Raw genomic sequence first — 17,970 nt, forward strand, 5'->3', positions numbered from 1 at the left:
AACCCCAAGGAAATTCTTCTTGACACAACAGAACTAATGTTAATACACATGAATTCATGAAGGCTTTGCCAATACATACAAGATCCGTACAGGCTCAAACCAGACAAAATCCCAGCCCTGAGACGGGGAAGTGGACAGAGTCCCGCCCCTAACCAAGAAGCTATGTGCAACTGATAGCTGCTGAGAAAGGGAAAATCAGTTTTCTCCGGGGGAGTGTCACTATAGATATTAACCACTCTCCAGGACAGGCTCAAACAAGAGAGTAAGTGACCAACCCAGAAGATGTGTTAATACTTTGTCCCCTCCCACTGGGGCGATTCCACCGGATGAGTAAGGAATCCCACAATATTGAGTTCAGAATTCTAGAAATAAAGAGGTTTGCTATTTTATTTGTGTTTTTCTATATTTCAAACATCTCTAGAAATTAAAAGTGGAATACGTATCTAGCCAAAGCCCCTTTTTTGTCTTTATAAAGTCAAGTAAGGGGCTGGAGAGAACGTGTGTTGCTAAAGCCCGGCCCAGGATGCGGGCTAGAGCTCAGAGAAGCCGCGCCTGCTGCCACGTCTGCTTTCGGTTTCTGGGCGTCTCCATTTTGCGGACTCTAAGGCACGCAGTGAAGTCTCTGAGACCTGAGCCTCCCAAGCAGCCACTTAGGGCCGGACGGGTACGTGACCTGCGCGGTGTAACCCGCGCGCTACTTGCGGCGCTGCGCGAGCCCGGGACCCTGAGTCCCCGGCTGCTGTGCCTTGCGCGTTCTAGCCCGGCCCTGAAGGTCGCTGTGAGCCCTGCGCCGGCGCACAGGGAACGGCGCGCGGAGGCGGGGAGGGCGCGGAGGACTACAGCTCCTCCACCTGCTTGGCCGGCTGGGTACGGGACAGGGCGCAGGGCGACCGCAGGTGGCGACAATCCCCAGCCTAAGGCGGCCTGAGGTGTTCAGGCGATGGGACCCCCCGGGGAAGTAGCCCTTAATGACCCTTGAGCATTCCGGAGCTGTAGAGACTGCATCTTGAGGACAGGAGGGAGCACCCATAAACCCCAGCAGAGAGCATTCCTGTGTTCCCTTTGCTAGCAGAGCCACAATTAGTCATGCACAAAACATCATTACTCATTTCCTGGACTTGAACTGTCCAATTACCAGTTTTCTTTTTGAAAAGTTAATATTCTCTCTCTCTCTCTCTCTCTCTCTCTCTCTCTCTCTCACACACACACACACACACACACACACACATCTATCTCTTATCTGTCTATCTGTCTCTATCTATCTATCTATCTATCTATCTATCTATCTATCTATCTATCTATCTTTCTATCTGGGTGGACAAGTTCGCTTGAACATTAACAAAGAAATGCAGTAGAACAAAGGCCACTGGTATTCACAGTAAATTCTGGAAAGCTGGAAGTAAATCCAAGGACTCTAATAAATCCCTCGGGTTCAGGTAACCTTTGAAATTTGTTCTTACACTAAAAGGGGTGGGGCCAGTAGGAAGTAGTATAAGTCAGGCCTTGGCCAACAAGGATCATCTAAAATCTAAAACCTCTCTAAGAAGAGATTTTTGATAAAAGATCGATCCCCTAGTTTAAAAAAGGTTCTGAGCAAAGCAAAAGGCTCAGCTCTTTGGTATCACAACAATCTTGCTTTGTAAGCAAATTACTTTTATTTTATGTTTTGGTTTTCTGAGACAGTGCTCTTTATGTAGCCCTGGTCCTCCTTAAACTCACTATGTAGACCAGGCTGGCCTAGACTGTGCAGAGATCCACCTGTGTCTGCCTCCTGATTGCATTGCTAGGATTAAAGGTGCATGCTGCTATTAGTCACTGTTCCTGGGAGCCCACCAGAGATAACCACTGAGCCACAGTTTATAGCCATTTGAAAGTCTTTATTCCAGCCAGCTGGGATGGCACTTAGGTATTGGGTGTATTCAGTGACCAGTGTCCAGAGCACAGGGTTTTTGAAGGCAGAAGCCATGTCCTGGCACCTCACTTGGCAGCTGGGGGGCGGGAGGGGGAGGCTTTGGGTAAATAAGCAACTTGACAACTAAGATAAGCAGTTTGCTGGAGGGGGGGAGGTTTGCACAAGACGGCAGTATGACAGAAGCTAAGCTAGCTGGGGCATCTTGAATTTGGGTTCCTAGAATAGAGTTGGACAAATTTCCATGGGATTTTTCATCAAATTCAAATTCTAGTTAAACCTGAAATCGCCTCAGCAAGAATTCAAGACGGAGTAACCTCTGTACTGTCTTGCCCTGTCATGCTACCAGCACCTAGCTGTAAGCGAATTTTCAAAGCTTTCTTTACAGAAACTATCATTTTGGTCAACAGTTCTTCTATTTGTAGCTTTTCTGTTGAATGACCTGGGAAATATGGGCTTTTTATTTTTTGCCTTGATCTTACTATGTAGCACAGGATGGTCTACAATTCCTGATCTTCCCTTCTCAGCAGCTACCCCTTTCCCCACCCGCCCCCAATGTTGTGCGTGCACCACCACATTCAGCTTAAATGGTTTTTTCTAGAAGTTTTATGTTGTACATTGTTTGATGACATTTGTTTCTTTAGCAAGTCACCACTTGCTAACTTAAACCAGTTTCCCAAGCTGCGAGAACCCGTGGGTGGGGGTGGAGGTAGGGGAAGGGGAGTGGGGGAAGGGCGGGGGAGGGTCTTTTTGGATTTTGAGTCTTGACTGGTCTGTTCCGCCTGTAGAGGCGGAAGTTGATTTCCTCTCTGGTTTCCTGTAACTTTCCTCCGCCCTCTCGTTAGAGTTTTGGAGTCCAGCAATGGCCACGACTCAGTCTTGGTGGAATGGCGGGCGTTCGCATCTTTTCGGAGCTCTTCTCTTTGGTCACACTCGGGGGGCATTCTGCCCTGCAAGAGTACTCTGGTGTTCTTAGCGATGTCCTGGGAGAGTACCATCGCGCCACACTCCTGAACCTGTTGGGCTTGCTGGGCATGTCACCTGGCTAACAGCTTGGGCCAGCTCCGCAGGCTGACTTTCCAGGACGCCTACTGAAGAGGCCGCTCCTATTTGTGCTCTTTCCAGGGTCTCGTTCGATCCAGTTTTCTGGAGGTCTCTAGCGAAGACAGGCGACAAAGTCACTATTGAGTGGGATGGGCCAGCGACCGCCCGGTGTGAGTAATCCGAGAACCCTTCCTATTCTCGCTGTTCTCAGAGTGACTTGGGACGTTGGAGAGCTGACTCCTGATTGATGTAGAAAAGTGTTCGTTTCCTGTCTTCCACTCTTGGTTCCTTCTGTGCTTTTTGGGGATCCAGTCACAGCACCTCCAGACTTGTGGCACATTAAATCCAAGTCTTTCTTGAAGAGAGCCAAAAACTTATTAAATTAAACTCGTTACTGGACTCAAATGCCTCCTTGTTAATTTAGTGAGTGGCTCTTGATGGTGTAAAGTTCTGGACAAGGTACTTGGTTGTTTTTGTTTGTTTGTTTCTGTAATCTCAGCGTAGAGGCCACCTGCACAAAGCTCAAGGACAGCTTGCCCTGGGAAGAAGTCTGCTGGCCAAGTGTGAGGCAGTAAAGGGTTTGGCCCAAGGTCTTCCTATACGCAAAGCATTATTTTTCTTAAATCTCTGAAGCAAGAACCACTACCTGTGTTATGATGCCCTGGCTGACCTTCACCTCTGGGAAGACTTAACACCCCACCTGGGGCAGCTGTCTTGTTTCTTACCAAGGATTTTACTTTCTATTTTGCATTGCATTTTAATACCCAAAACCTTTTAGGCAAGTTATAACATAAGTAAAATATACCTGAGTTTAGTACCTGCAAAATAAATACAGATACCGCCTTCACCCACCTCCCACAAGTCCATTCCCTAAAGATAGCCAAAGGTTGCTGGTTCTAATCTGCATTGGTATACTCAAATACAGTCATTTGATTGCCTTTAAAAGATTGGGAATTTTCCCTGCCCCCAACCATCCACACTTATTTTCCTAGTCTTTCTCCAAACAGTCTTTCAGAACAGATGTTTGTGGTACTGTTATTTCTACGTCTCCCACCCCAGTTCCCCCATCCCCCCTTCCCATCTTGCGCAATGGCCACTTGGATTTGTTTCATTGCCTCAGATATTTTTTTTCTCCTTCCTCTTAAATTCCTAGCTTTGGGGAATAATATCATCCTTTGTGTTACATTTGAAAGAAAAAGACTGTGTGTGTGTGTGTGTGTGTGTGTGTGTATCTGTGTGTGTATTTGTGTGTCTGTCCTTGAGTCTTGTCTTTCTAGGTAAAATTGAGCTCTTTCTGATCTCTGTACCTTATTTATATTGATGCTCATTTGATGATCTATACTCATAACCACTTTTTCCTTATTTGGCCATTTAATGCCAGAAAACAACAACAAAAAATTGTAGCTTTATTTTTTTCCTCTTTCTGTTTTTTTTTTTTTTTTTTTTTGGTTGAACTCACTGAAAGAATTAAGTTCTACCAGTCTGGTATCAGATTTACCACGTATTCAAGACTGTGTTCTGCAGTGAACTCTTCAGTTGAAGAAGACTGTAGTATCTTCTGATTTTTTAAGACAGCATTTCACTAAAGCCCAGGCTGGTCTACAACTCACCATGTGGCACAGATTGGCCTTGAATTTTCCAAATCCTTCTCAGCTTCCCAAGTGCTAAGATTACTGACATGAGCCCTTGCACCCAGGTCTACCACAGTTTTTGATCTATATCTAATATCTCAGTTTTTCAGTGTGATTGACAACTCCCAATACTTTAACTACTTTCAAGATTTAATGTGCTTTGAAGTAAGTGACTTCCTTCAAAGATCTTGTTGGGAACCAGAGCTTCATGGACCTGTGTAATGTTCCATGTTTTTTTTTAAAAAAAACAAAAACAAAAACAAAAAACTTTTGCCTTATACATCTGTGATCTTTTTAAAAAAAATACCTTTTTCTCTTGTAGCTTTAGCGTTTGATTTTCTTTGAGATTTAGTTTTCTAGAGCCTGAGCCAACCTTGAACTCCTGGCCCTCTCTGTTACCATAGTCACAGGTGTGCATTGGCATACTTGACTGAAAAGCATTTTTAAAAAGTTAGATCTTTGTTTTAAAAGGTAGGCACTTTACAGATCTCCTGCTCAAACAACTCTAGGTGTTATGGAGGGGTCCATCAAAGTCCCTAATGGAAATGAAAGAGAAATCTTTCTCTACTGACTGACACCCCTAAAACGTCGTGGTGGGAACAGGGGGGTTTTATATTTATAGCACAAGGCTGTACCCTGGAGAAATGATGCAATTACCCCCCCCCTTTTAATTAGGAAACACAAAAGTAGTAACAAGTTACATGTAGAACCATGGCTGGGTGTCTACTAAAACCTGAACAAAAGTTTTATGACTGACTTAGGCCCTGCTTAAACCCCAAGGCCATGCTATTTTAATCTGGCAAATAGTTAAGGGTGTGCTTAAAGGCCTAGGGAACCTATTAAAATGTTGTGGTGGGAACAGGGGGGTTATATATATAGCACAAGGCTATACCCTGGAGAAATGATGCAATTACTTTCTGCCTAGGCTCTCCATAAACAAGCTGGTCATCGTTCAACCTAAATGTAGAATAAGTCTCTTTAACTGTGGTTGTTTTCAGGAATGTCATAGAATCTTAAAGAATCAGATAGATGAGAAGTCAGGACTACCAAGGGTGATCAAATGAAGCAGATGGATGCTTTTTTATTTCAGAGTCTCTCCTCTCCCACCCCTCACAGTTCCATGTAACTGTTCATCATCAAAGCAGTGAGGGCAGGAACAGGAACCAAGGAGGGCAGGAAGCTGGAGGCAGGAGCTGCTGCAGGGACCACAGACAAGCGCTGCTTCCTGGCTTGCTTCAGAGTTTCTTACAACAAAGAGAACTTTTTATAAGTAGAAACACTTCTATATTGAAAGGAATTTTTAGAAGCTTCATATCGTGGTTATATGTACAGCTTTGGTTTTTGAACTGAGCTTTTGTGTAACTGGTCAAATGTATTTGCCTGGTTCAAGTTCTAACTCAAGTCAAGCTGATCTTCAAATGTAGTAAATGCTGAGCTGTGTTCTCTTAGGGTTGCTTCTTGGCTCACTTTTGTTTTATTTTATTTGTTTTCTTTTTTTAGACAGGGTTTCTCTGTGTAGCCCTGGCTGTCCTAGAACTTACTCTGTAGATCAGGTTGGCCTCAAACTCAGAGATCCATCTGCCTCTGCCTCCTGAGCTCTGGAATCAAAGGTGTGCCATCAGCTCTCCACATTTATTTTCTTTTTCAAAGACAGGATTGGTATACAACCCCGTGGTGGCGCACGTCTTTAATCCCAGCACTTGGGAGGCAGAGGGAGGCGGATTTCTGAGTTCGAGGCCAGCCTGGTCTACAGAGTGAGTCCCTGGACAGCCAGGGCTACACAGAGAAACCCTGTCTCGAAAAACAAACAAACAAACAAACAAACAACAAACAAACAAACAAACAAGACAAGGCCCCGTCACCTCTTCATTGTACAACTTAGAAACTGAGATTCGGTCTCTGGACTCAGTTTGTGTCAAAGCGTTAAAATTTAAAGTCTTGCTTAAGCCAAGCAGTTTGGCCTGTTGTTGGTTTTTTTGCCAAGGAAATTGAAGCTTTGTAATTTATGAATGCAGCAAATCTTGCCCTGGGGTTTTTCCCCAACAAATTGAGTGAGTACTGCAACAGTTCACGGGTGATTGCACTTTTAACTGACACCATTGCATATAAGATAGTAGTTCTGAGGATGTCAGACTGTTGACTTATCTGGGGGAATTTACTTCAAGTTTTAGGCACGTTTTGCTGGGCATGTTGCCTTATGCCTTTAATCCCAGCACTTGGGAGGCAGAAGTCAGATCTCTGTGAGTTTGGGGCCACACTGGCTTACATAGTGAGTTCCAGGACAGTCAGGTGTATGTAGACAGACTGTCTCAAAACAACAATTGTTTTTTAGGCGCCTTTGAATCTATCCTGGAACAATCACACGTGTAGAAAACTGGGCTTGAGGTTGGGTGAATGAACACTCTGGCACATACATTTTAAGAGATTAAGAAATGACAGCTTATCGAGAGCGAGTGCAGAGGATACTTTTTTTTTTTTTTAATCAGAATGTATTGAGAATTAGTTTGCCCTTTTCCTGAAAGGCTAGACTTTGGCTGGAGACACTGTCTTCCCGTTTAAGTAGAGGTCTTCCCAGCTCACAGGAGGCTCTTCCTGGGATCATACCCAACCTTTTATACCCATAATCCCCTCAATCAGCCCTGTCATTACTTCATTCAGTGTAGAACAGTCAAGCTCTGTGTCCAGGTTCCAAGTGTGGCACCCTCTCCTGCTACCAGTTCCATCTTGCTTCAGTGTAGGTTGCGAAGGGACAAATGGGCATTCTATGTGTGCCTATCTGCTGCTACTGGGTAGTCATGTGTCATCTGCTCAAGAGCTCTGAGGCCCAAGCCTGGCAGGCTACCACATACAGCTGGCTGAAGGTGAGAGTCTGTCTCTCATCATAGTCTAACTCAGGCACAGCCCTAAAGAAATACCTGAAGACAGTACCTGCTGTGAAGCAGGGCTAGATGAGCCAGTTTGGGGACCAGGGCAAGCTATGGAAGATACAGAATTTCAACATGATGCTGAGACCGGCAGAGGAACTTTCTCAGTGGAAGCAACTATGAAGAGGTGTAAAGAAAAAACCATGTTGGGGAACACGGAGGCATTTGGAAATGGATTATGGATAATGCACAGAAATTGAAGGATATTCTTAGTGCTTGAGCTCTGTATGAAACATTTGTCCTAGCAAAAATTTAACTCTTAAGATGAAGCAGGCTACTCTATCAATTGGATTCAGTTTCATTGCTCCTGGTGACTCTTCGTGCTTCTGGATCCAGCTAGAAGTTCAGCCACTTCTTTCAAGTACTGGGGTTCCGGGTGTGTGCTGCCATGCCTGGTGGCAGTCCCTTTGTAAATTCCCCACTTTGCTTTTTGTTTATAGTACTAAGGACTGACCTTGGGGCCTTGCTTAGCAAGTACTCCGTCACTGAGGGTGCATCCCTACCTCTTTTCAACCCTTTGAGATGGTTTCACTAAGTTGCCCAGACTGGCCTTGAACTCAGTGAGTCCAGTCAGGTCTGGAGCCTTCAATTCTTCTCCCTCAACTTCCTGAGTAGCTAGAATTACAGGTCTGTGCCGCCTGGCTTTAAAGCCCCCACTTACCAGTTCTCTTACCTTGGGAACTTGGGAAGTTTGGAAGGGACACAGGCAAAGAGGAGGAGTTTCATCAAAGGGCTGTATAAAAGGCACCTACTTTTGTGTCAATTTATAATTGGGACCGTTTATCATCTGTGGTCAGTATTATTTGTGTGAATGAAATGTGTTGCTTGTGAAGTGCACGCTTTGTCACTGACAATAACAGTGACATTCCGAGTTATTATTTCACTCCAGCCAGTGGTCTCTTAGGCATGTCCGAAGCACCGCAGGCTAGGACCACAAGTTGATTATTGCACGTCCTCCTTTGATTAACTTGAGAAGGGGCGGGAATTGGCATTTGAGATATATACCTTACATTTAAAATGCCCACGGCTTGGGGAGACAAGGTAAGGGTATTGTATTAGCTGTTCTGCTTGTCTGTGGGTCCTGAGTACAAATGGAAGGGAAAGATGGGTCTGGCATTCCCGGTAGGTGTGTAGAGCTCTGAGGTGCTCACATGGCACTCTTCAGCATCGTTATGCGTTCGGAAATTGCTGGATGAGTCTTCCAAGTAGTTCATGTTCTTATCTCACTACGGCTTCTTGGGTACCAGGAGGTTCCAAGTTGGCATGCAGCTTTCTGCCTCTGGCGAAAAAGGCTTAACACGTGACTGCCCAAGTTGTGTGGTTGCTGAAACACTTCATTTGTCTTCACTGCCTCCATGGAGGTGACTTTGCTGTCGTCGCTATGCCCTCTCCTTGCTTCAGACGGAAGGCAAGGAAAACAACAGATTGAATATGTCTTAGGGAAGCTAACCAGTCATTGTCCTGGTTGCTGTGTGGCTGACTGGATTATTTTGCAATTTGAACACGAGATGATTGGGAGCACTTGACGTTCAGTGAAACAGTTTGAGAAATCTGACCAAAGTTGCCACATTTTATTGTTACCTATTCTAGCTAATGCTAGACACCAGAGGGGTGCGTTAATTGATTGGCTGAAAGCACATCTCTAGTGGAGGATGATACAAAGGAGTTACTGATCACACCTGTGTAGACGCTTCCAGGAAAGCCTTACAAAGTAGGTGGGCCTGCAAGTTAAGAGTTTTGCTGTGCAGATGGGTGGGAAAAGTATAATCCAGGTTCCAGGTAGAGGTTCATGGAAGACAACTTGGTGAGGTTTAATTAAGGCCAAATGTGCAATGTGTATATTGATGAGAAGCAGGCAGGCACCGGATCCTGACTGGCTTTGTGCAAACAATCTTGGGATCTGTAGTGGGAGAAGAGCTGTCACGGAAAGTTTGAATTAAGAGAATTTCAAGCATGAACCTGAACTTTTGCAAGTTCATTTTGATTGAATATAGACTCGGACAGCTTAGAGGCCAGGAGTTGAATGAGCCATTTAGGGAGCAGGCACAGAGAGGGTTCTAGAATGAGTAAGATGATCACAGAAGGCCTGGGTAGAAGTAGTGGAGAGAGGTCAGCCAGGGGAAGGGTTTTAAGGAAACTAACAGTATTCGGGGAGCAGAGCAGGTTAACAAAGACCTCTCTTTATTTAAATGTTCTGGTGTATATTTAAAGTACAGAATCTGTTAAGATAGTTGCATCTGTGGTGGGACAGATAGATGGGGAGGTTGGCTCACTTAGCTACCCATCTCTTCCTCTGTGGCAAGAGTAGCTCTAAATCTACTCATTAGCAGAAATCCTAAATACAACACACTTTCAGAAAAATTTCCAGCGCAAAACACTTAGGGCAAAAAATCCCGATAACAATTAGCTAACTACAGTTTTCGGATGTGGTTCAGTCTTTCCCTCGCTCAGCCTATTTGTTGCTTTATATCCTTTGACCTCCCCATTTCCTGTTTCACCCTGGGCCCGGGAACCAAAACCACGGTTGATTCCACGCCTCTGTGTAGGACCTTTTTTTTTTTTTTTAAAAAAAAAAAAAAAAAAAAACAGAGCCCACATATAAATGAGATCATACAAAATTTTTCCTATGTTTTTCATATTTCATTTCATTTCATATAATTTCCTCTCGTTTTATCCATGTGGCAAGGAGCAGAATCTTCTCTTTTTTTGAGGCTGAATAATATTCAGTGATACACACACACACACACGCACATGTACACACATACATGTACATGTGTGTTTTAAGATATTACAGCAGTTTATCTCATCTTTTGACACCTAAGCTGTTTTTGTGTCATGGTTTTTAAAATATGGATATAGTGCAATGGGGGTGTTCAACTCTTCTGGAAAATTTTAAAAATTTGTTTTATGTGTATCAGTGTTTTGCCCACATGTGTCTCTGTACACCAAATGCACGCCTTGTGCCCCAGGAGGCCAGAAAAGGGTGTGGGACCTCTAGAAACTGGACTTACAGATGGTTGTGAGCCTTGTAGGTGCTGGGAACTGAACCTGAGCCCTTAGGTGGGACAGTTAGGAGTTCACAGAGGTCTGGACAAAAGCAGTGTCATCAAGACTGGGCAGGGTGAGGCAAATGTAGCTATTCACTCTCCAACACCATGTTTAAGAGTGTTCAAAAATCCAGTAATCAAGATAAATAATATTCAGTGCAACATTTAAAAAAAAAACAACACAACCTCCCCCCGACTATGATAAACAAATTGTTAGAATTTTGCCTAATAAAATCAGCTTCGGTATCATTGACATTCTCTTCCATGCTCTAGATGCCAGTGTGTGTCAATGGCCTTGTGGGGATGAGGGTCCATTAAAAATCATGCCAAGGAATGGGTCAAAGTGGATGGAACTAAACATTGAATGCAGGCTGTTTCTTCATTGGGTCCTAGCTCTGTGGAAGGAGATAAGTGAAGCGATTTTTGGTTTAGGAGACTCAGGCTCAGGGGGTTTGTGATAGTTACTTGTTTAAGATGGAAGAGCCTTGGCTGTGTCTCTGAGCTGAGGTAACTAAAGGTGGGCCTGGGGAGAACTGTGAAGGCTGGAGCCTTCTCCTGAGGAAGTAAAAAGGTAACCAGAATCCTATAAACAGACTGCCCAGCAGATACTGAGGACATAGGAAGCAGTACTGCCATCCGTGCTGTGTGGTCTTCCTTCCCCAGCTTCTGGCTGTTCTGTTTTTAATTTGTGTGTGTGTGTGTGTGCATGCACGCACATACATGTATTAAGGTACACTTATGGAGGTCAGGAAAACATAGAGGGGGTCAGTCCCCAGTCCCCAGAGGGGTGTGGGACTTGGGGATGGAACTCAGACTCTCAGGCTTGGTGGCAGGCACCTTTACCCACTGAACATCTCCAGCCTCCCCTACCTCCCATGTGATACATATTTTATGACATATACATTAGCCTCTGACATCTAAGAGAAGGATTATTCTACTGAGTAGCTGTTAAACTCTTAAAAAATTGTGTCTTTTAATTAGCTTACAAAACAGTAAGTTCCGTGTGTTTTCTTCATAATTCTTAGTATTGGTTACCCCTTGTCCCTGATTTTTGCTACTCTAGATGTGAGTGGAAGATACTCAGGGTCTGAAAATGGGGTACAGGGTGACTGGCCACCCCAGTTAGTCCAGGACAGAATGTCTCCTGTGTTACAGGAATTTTGCTATTAAAGCTGAAAAGTTCTGGGTGTGTCCGACTTGTCTGCCTACATGAGGTATTATAGGGGTGGGTGTCAGGAAGCAAAAGGCAAAGGAATTTAAGATTCTGTTCAGAGAATTTGGTTTCAGGTCCAGTATAGAGAAAATGAAGCAAAGCCAAGCGGTGGCAGTGCACACCTTAAATCCCAGCACTCGCTCGGGAGGCAGAGGCAGGTGGATTTCTGAGTTTGAGGCCAGGGTGGTCTACCGAGTGAGTTCCAGGACAGCCAGGGCTACACAGAGAAACCCTGTCTTCCGAGAGACGTGGTGGTGAGGTCATTTCCCGGCATCTCACATGTAACTCATTCAGTCACCTCTTTTCAATTCTGAGTGCCAGCTGAGTCACACACTCATGTCTGAACAGATGACCACCACCTTGCCTCTGCTGCAGTCTAGGAAAGGAGGTCATGGAGCCTCCCAGACCTTTTGCCAGAAGCTCACCCTAGAGCTTCTTCAGCACTTCCAACCGTTTTGGAAATACTGATATCAAGTGTGTTGCCACTGAAAGGTCTGAAGTGATCCTGTCTCTAGACCTGTCTCCTCTTCTGAGACTGTGGTGCTATTTTAAGCAGTTACTTCGATGTTCTCATGACTTGCTCCAGAAGTGAAATCGAGACTGTTGGAGATTTTCAGTACTCTGGCTGTCAAGGTTAAGGACAGTGTGTACCTAATGGGGAACTGTGTAGGTGTGGAAAAGAAGGGGAGACAATGAGTGACGATTTCATCAGAAGAGAGGGGAATTCCTTTAGAATCTAGAGAAGGCCAGCTGCAGTTCTGTCTGGCAGTAGAAGCAGTAGCTGCAGTTCGTTCTGTCTGGCAGTAGAAGCAGTACTGTGTAAGACAGAGATTCAAGAGTGGGAACTTGATCGATCAAGATTGGGTGTTTGAAAAGCAGAGAGGAATCTGAGCATGGAGTGAGAGCAAGTGATTGCAGAAGTGGCCTGCTGGATGGAGTCCATGAAGATGGCTTGGCTGCTGGCAGCCATGGCTGAGTCCTTCCATTGAGCTTAAAAGCCTCTGGTCTGGAATATGGCTCTGTTGACGGTGCCATCTGTAACCTCGTGATTTTCCACCCATCTGACTTGGAGAGTTTTTATATATGAATAAATGCCTAGGCTGATAGCTTTGGCTCGTTCCCTGACTATCTCAGAATTTAACTGCCCGTTTATACTATTCTAAATAGACACATGGCAATGTCCTTCGTTACAAGTGACTGTCTTTCTCATTGTTTAGAGGTGAATTACTGTGCCGCTGACTTTATCCTGGAATCCCAGTCTCTCTAGTGGATGTCCCACCTTCTAATCCTGCCTCAGCTCATTGGCCAGTCAGCTTCTTATTGACACCCGATGCTTCCACTTAATGCACAAGAGATCATCCCTACCTGAATCCTTTGGGAGAGGGCTAGCCTAGCAAGCACAAAGCCTGGGGTTCAGTCACTGGCACTGCAAAACCAGGTTTGGTGCTGAGCCTGGCACTTGTAAGGCAGAGGCAGGCAGATCTTTGTGAGTTCAATGCCAGCCTGGAGTTCATGGTGAGATCCAGGACAGAGCCACATAGTGAGACCCTGACTCAGAAAAATACCAAACCAAACCCCAGGAATAGTGACATGACCCTGTAATCCCAGCACTCAGGAGGATCAAGAACATCATTTGAAAAGTACAATGTCAAGGCTAGCCTGGGCTACATAAGGCTCTTGTTTCAAAGGAAATAAAACAAAAACTTCTAATACTACCACAAAGCCCACTCTATCATCTGAGCCAGAAAAATCTGACCTGTCCTTGTGGATAACTTTGGGAAGACTTTAGCTATTGTTCTTCTAAGGTCCATCCATCTACGTACATAGAAAGGAAGTTCTGAAAGTTTTCTGTGGTGTGCAGTTTTTATACATGCTTTTCTTTTATCTATTTTCCTCCATTTTCCTTTAGCACTTGTACCTGGTAGAGATTCTGTTCAGAAGATGCAGAAACTAAAATTCTAGTTCCCAAACTTACTAAGAGTTTTTGTGACTTATTAGTGTTTTCCAACTTAATTGCACCACGACCAGAGATTGGGATGTAAAGCATGCTGATCCTGCCTTTGCATTCTGTGGGGGTGCACACTCGTAATCCCAGTGCTGAAGAGACAGAGACAGGGGCATGCCTGGGCTCACTGGCCAGCCAGCTTAGCCTATTTGGAGAGTTCCTGGCCAGTGAGAAACCATCCATGCCTCAAAAAATCAAGGCGGCTGATGCTTGAGGGATGATGACACCTGAGATTGTCCTCTGATCTCCACACACACAAACACACGAGGCTATCTCATGGTATGTATGTACATACATACATACATACATACATACATACATACCATGTTGGTATAGTTGGCTTTTCTTCCATGGGAAATCTTATTGTCCATAAATAATTACAGTTATTTGTTTATGTTCTATTTTTTATTGTTTTACTGCCCTGGCTTTGACCTTGAATTTTAAGGGTCTGCTTCTGACACCTCATCAGAAAGCACAGTGTTTGGTGGTGTCCTCCTTCAGAATCTGATTCTAAATCGAAAGATGAGCCTTTTACTTTTAATCTACTCAGCAATGTTTTGGAGGGAGCTTTTTTTTCCCCATACATATGGGTGTTTTGACTGCACATATGTGTGTGCATCCTAGTGCCCGAGGATACCAGAGTTGTGGATCAGATCCTTACGATCCCCTGTCATTGGAGTTACTTGGGATTATGAGCCACCACATGGGTACCAGGATTCCAACTCAGGTCCCCTGGCAGAACAGACAGTGTTCTTAACCTCCGAGTCCTCGCTCCAGCCCCAGCAGCTAATACTTTTATTATACTGAATCTTCCTACTTATGAATAAAGTATGGCTCCTCTCTATCTTGGTCTTTAGTAATGTCTTTTTAATAATTCATATTTTTTTCCATTAAGGTCTTGCATAGCTTTTGTTTGGATCATTCTACATGTTATCTGTGATAATATATGGTAAACTTTAAATGATTAACACTGTAGGTTTTAAACTGCTTTCTTTTTGACTCTGTATGTGTGTGTGTATATATATATGCATATATTATATTTAATTTCTTTTTTTTTTTTTGTTTTATTTTGTCTTGTTTTTTCTAGACAGGGTTTCTCTGTGTAGCCCTGGCTGTCCTGGAACTCACTCTGTAGACCAGGCTGGCCTCGAACTCAGAAATCCGCCTGCCTCTGCCTCCCAAGTACTAGGATTAAAGGCGTGTACCACCACCGCCCGGCTATTTAATTTCTTAATAACAACTGTGTATTTGAGCAGGTGCATCTGTGTTTCATGCTACATCTCTGTACAGCTAGATGTTTGTTTGTTTTTAGATTAGTCAGCACTTTTTTTTTGAGGCATGGATTATTTCCTCCTGGCCAGGAACTCTCCAAATAGGCTAGGCTGGCTGGCTAGTGAGCCCAGGCATGCCCCTGTCTCTGTCTCTTCAGCACTGGGATTACGAGTGTGCAGCCCCACAGAATGCAAAGGCAGGATCAGCGTACTTCACATCCCAGTCTCTGGCAAGATCCCAGCGCTATCACCAGGGGATAATGACCAAAAGCAGGTGTCAAATGACCCCCAGGGAGCAAATTTGCCATGCATACATGCTGTTGATCTGGCCTATGGACTGCAGAAAAGCCCCTTACGTTTTTAAACACACTCATGTAAACTTTCTGATGCAGGCTATGAGAATGTAAATCCTATTTGTTTTGTCTGTTGTGGTGATGTTAATTTTTAAAAGGTTTATTTATTTTTATTTATGTGAATGAGTGTTTTGCCCTGCATATTATATATGTGCCCCATATATGCATGAGGTGCCCAAAGAAGTCAGAGGAGGGTACTGGACTCCTTGGGAACTGGAGTTGTAGAAGGCCGTTAGTTGCCTTGTTGAGTGCTGGGAGCCAAACCCCAGGCTTCTGATAAAAGGAGAGAACTGACTCCTGAAAGTTGTCCTCTGACCTTCACTTGCATGTGGCATGCCCACAAATCCCCTCCCTGCAACTATAATAAATAAAGGAAGTGAATGAGCAAATGTATATTAAAGTTAAAACCAAAAGAATAGATGCTGATAATCATTTATAGCCTAAAATTTAAAACTGCTCAGTTCTGATAGAAGCAATTGACAGTACACAGTCGTGCCTTGAGCAGGACATCTTCTAGAAGCGTGGTCCTCCCAAATCTTCTGGCCACTTCCACTGACGCCAATGAGAGTTTTGTTGGCCATTTTTGCCATGGAACGGGATATTGAGGTTGGGGGACTTGCACGTTTCTCAAGCTCAAGGTCCTAGGACTTAATCAGAACCCACAATGCCCTGATGAAAGGGCCTGTGGGCACTCGTGATGGAGTTGTGATTAAGGGTGGGAGGCTGCAGACGTTACAGATGTCGGGGCGTAAAGTGGGGGGGGGCAACTGGAGAAGGGACCGGAGTGGGGGGTGGGTGCGGTCAGGGGAGGTGGAGACCTCTTCTTGTTCACGAGGCCCCTTCACAGAGGATCTCCTTTGCCAAAACCTGCATTTGTTCAGGACACCTGCCTAGGGCTAAGAAGAGTGGGCGGGACGGTGACCTCTCTTAACTCAGCTGCTTAGTCATCGGACTTTTCTCCCCGTCCCCGCCCACCCTCCCACCCCCACCCCCGCTCCTATCCCCTAGTTCTCTCGTGGTAACTTAGTCATATTAGCTCCCCAGTAGTGATTTCCCCTTACCCTATTTTACATTCTGATTAAACCATGTGGGAATTTTTGGACACAGTTTCGTCTTTAATTTCATTTCCTCGAGTGTCTGGGTTTTCCTCTGTGTCTTTTGGCTTTTGGCTCAGTCTTTGACTCTGTCTGCTGAGGATCTCTGACTTACTAGGGAGACCAGTCGGAAAGGGAGGACCTGTGCTTTGACTCTCAAGCCTAAGTGTTTTGATAAGAGGATTATCTCTCACCACAGAGTGTCTCTAGTGCAAGAACTTTGAAAGAAATGAAGAGAGCCCTCAGCAATGATGATGTCTTGTCGTCGTTCCCGGAGCCTTGCTGAGTGGATGGAGGCTGGACAGGAACCTGGCTGCTGTGGTTCTGAACATGGCCCTGAGCCCTGTGTCTGCTGAGATCATTCACCAGGTGGAGGAGTCTCTTGATGAGGATGAGAAGGAGATGATACTCTTCTTGTGTAGAGATGTGACTGAGAACCTGGCTCCACCTAACGTCAGGGACCTCCTGGATAGCTTAAGTGAGAGAGGCCAGCTCCCTTTTGCTGCCTTGTCTGAACTGCTCTACAGAGTGAGACGGTTTGACCTGCTCAAGAAGATTTTGAAGACAGACAAAGCAGCTGTGGAGGAATACCTGTGCAGAAACCCTCACCTTGTTTCTGATTATAGGTAAATCATCAGCTTTGACCCGAGCTGCCCTGGGGGAGGGGGAGAGGTAGTCTAGACAGGAGAGCAATGAGAAGACTTCATCACTTCCTCTTCTCTCTGATCAAACTACCTGTGATACTGCTTTATAGTATGGAACTTCTGGATTCTGTTGGTTTGTTTGTTTTGCATTTTTGGTAGCCTATTAATTAATTAATATTAATGGTTCCAGGCTAGCTTGGAACTTACTGTGTAGCTCAGGCTGGGCCTCCAACTCATAGCAATTCTCTTGCCTCAAGTGGGATCATAGCTTGTTTGATTTAAAAACAAAATGTTTGTTTAACAGATAAGCAACTGAGTAAAAGATCATAATGGAAGTGGACAGGACAGATGGACAGTATGCTTGCCAGAAGGACAGATTGACAAGAAAGGAAGAAAGGAGAAACAGCATAGAGTCACTCTGTATTGCCAATCCCTGATGGTGTGGAAGCTGCAATGTTTTGGAAATTTCTGGTACTGAGAAAGGAAATACCAAATCTGAGTAATCTTCCTGCAGTCATACAACTATGGCTCTTTCTAAACCTTCCTCTGTCCTTGCCCTGGCCAGCCAAGGAAGTGCAGCAGGGTGGAGTCTTGTTGTACTGTTCCTTCCTGGCTCTGAGGAGCCCAAGTTGGACATTTCTTCAACAAACTACCTTTCAGTCCCCTTCTGGTTAAAGCTGGACCAACTATTGAAGGCCTCTAAAGTATAAGAGCCTCCTAGCCGCTCTGTTCCCCTGGTATAGGAGTCTGTGGAAGGACTGAGTTTTCTGAGCAACAAAGAGACCTTGTTCCTCTAAATTGCTTCCTCTTCTTCCAGGATGTTAGCTCAGTTGGT

At 44.7% G+C, this 17,970-nt stretch overlaps 1 protein-coding gene across 9 annotated transcripts in view; it reads left to right on the top strand.

Annotated features, from left to right (window-relative positions):
• The first annotated feature begins 366 nt into the window (after positions 1–366).
• Cflar (CASP8 and FADD like apoptosis regulator) overlaps positions 367–17,970 on the top strand; it is a 66,159-nt gene continuing 48,555 nt past the window's right edge. For 2 of the 9 annotated variants that reach the window (XR_003711230.1, XM_028765848.1), the window contains exons 1-3: positions 367–664; positions 3,035–3,123; positions 16,691–17,117. Coding sequence is in view for 7 of the 9 variants with exons in the window: in XM_028765848.1 (XP_028621681.1) it covers positions 16,822–17,117 (296 nt within the window). In the remaining 2 variants the exon portion in view is untranslated. Of the gene's footprint in view, positions 665–1,353; positions 1,437–2,094; positions 2,268–3,034; positions 3,413–16,690; positions 17,118–17,481; positions 17,607–17,970 lie in introns of those variants that run through there. The other 7 variants (XM_028765852.1, XM_028765850.1, XM_028765849.1 and 4 more) reach the window with 7 other exon arrangements.

Source organism: Grammomys surdaster, unplaced genomic scaffold (assembly GCF_004785775.1).
Source record: "Grammomys surdaster isolate TR1022 unplaced genomic scaffold, NIH_TR_1.0 165, whole genome shotgun sequence".
Classification (NCBI taxonomy): Eukaryota; Metazoa; Chordata; class Mammalia; order Rodentia; family Muridae; genus Grammomys; species Grammomys surdaster.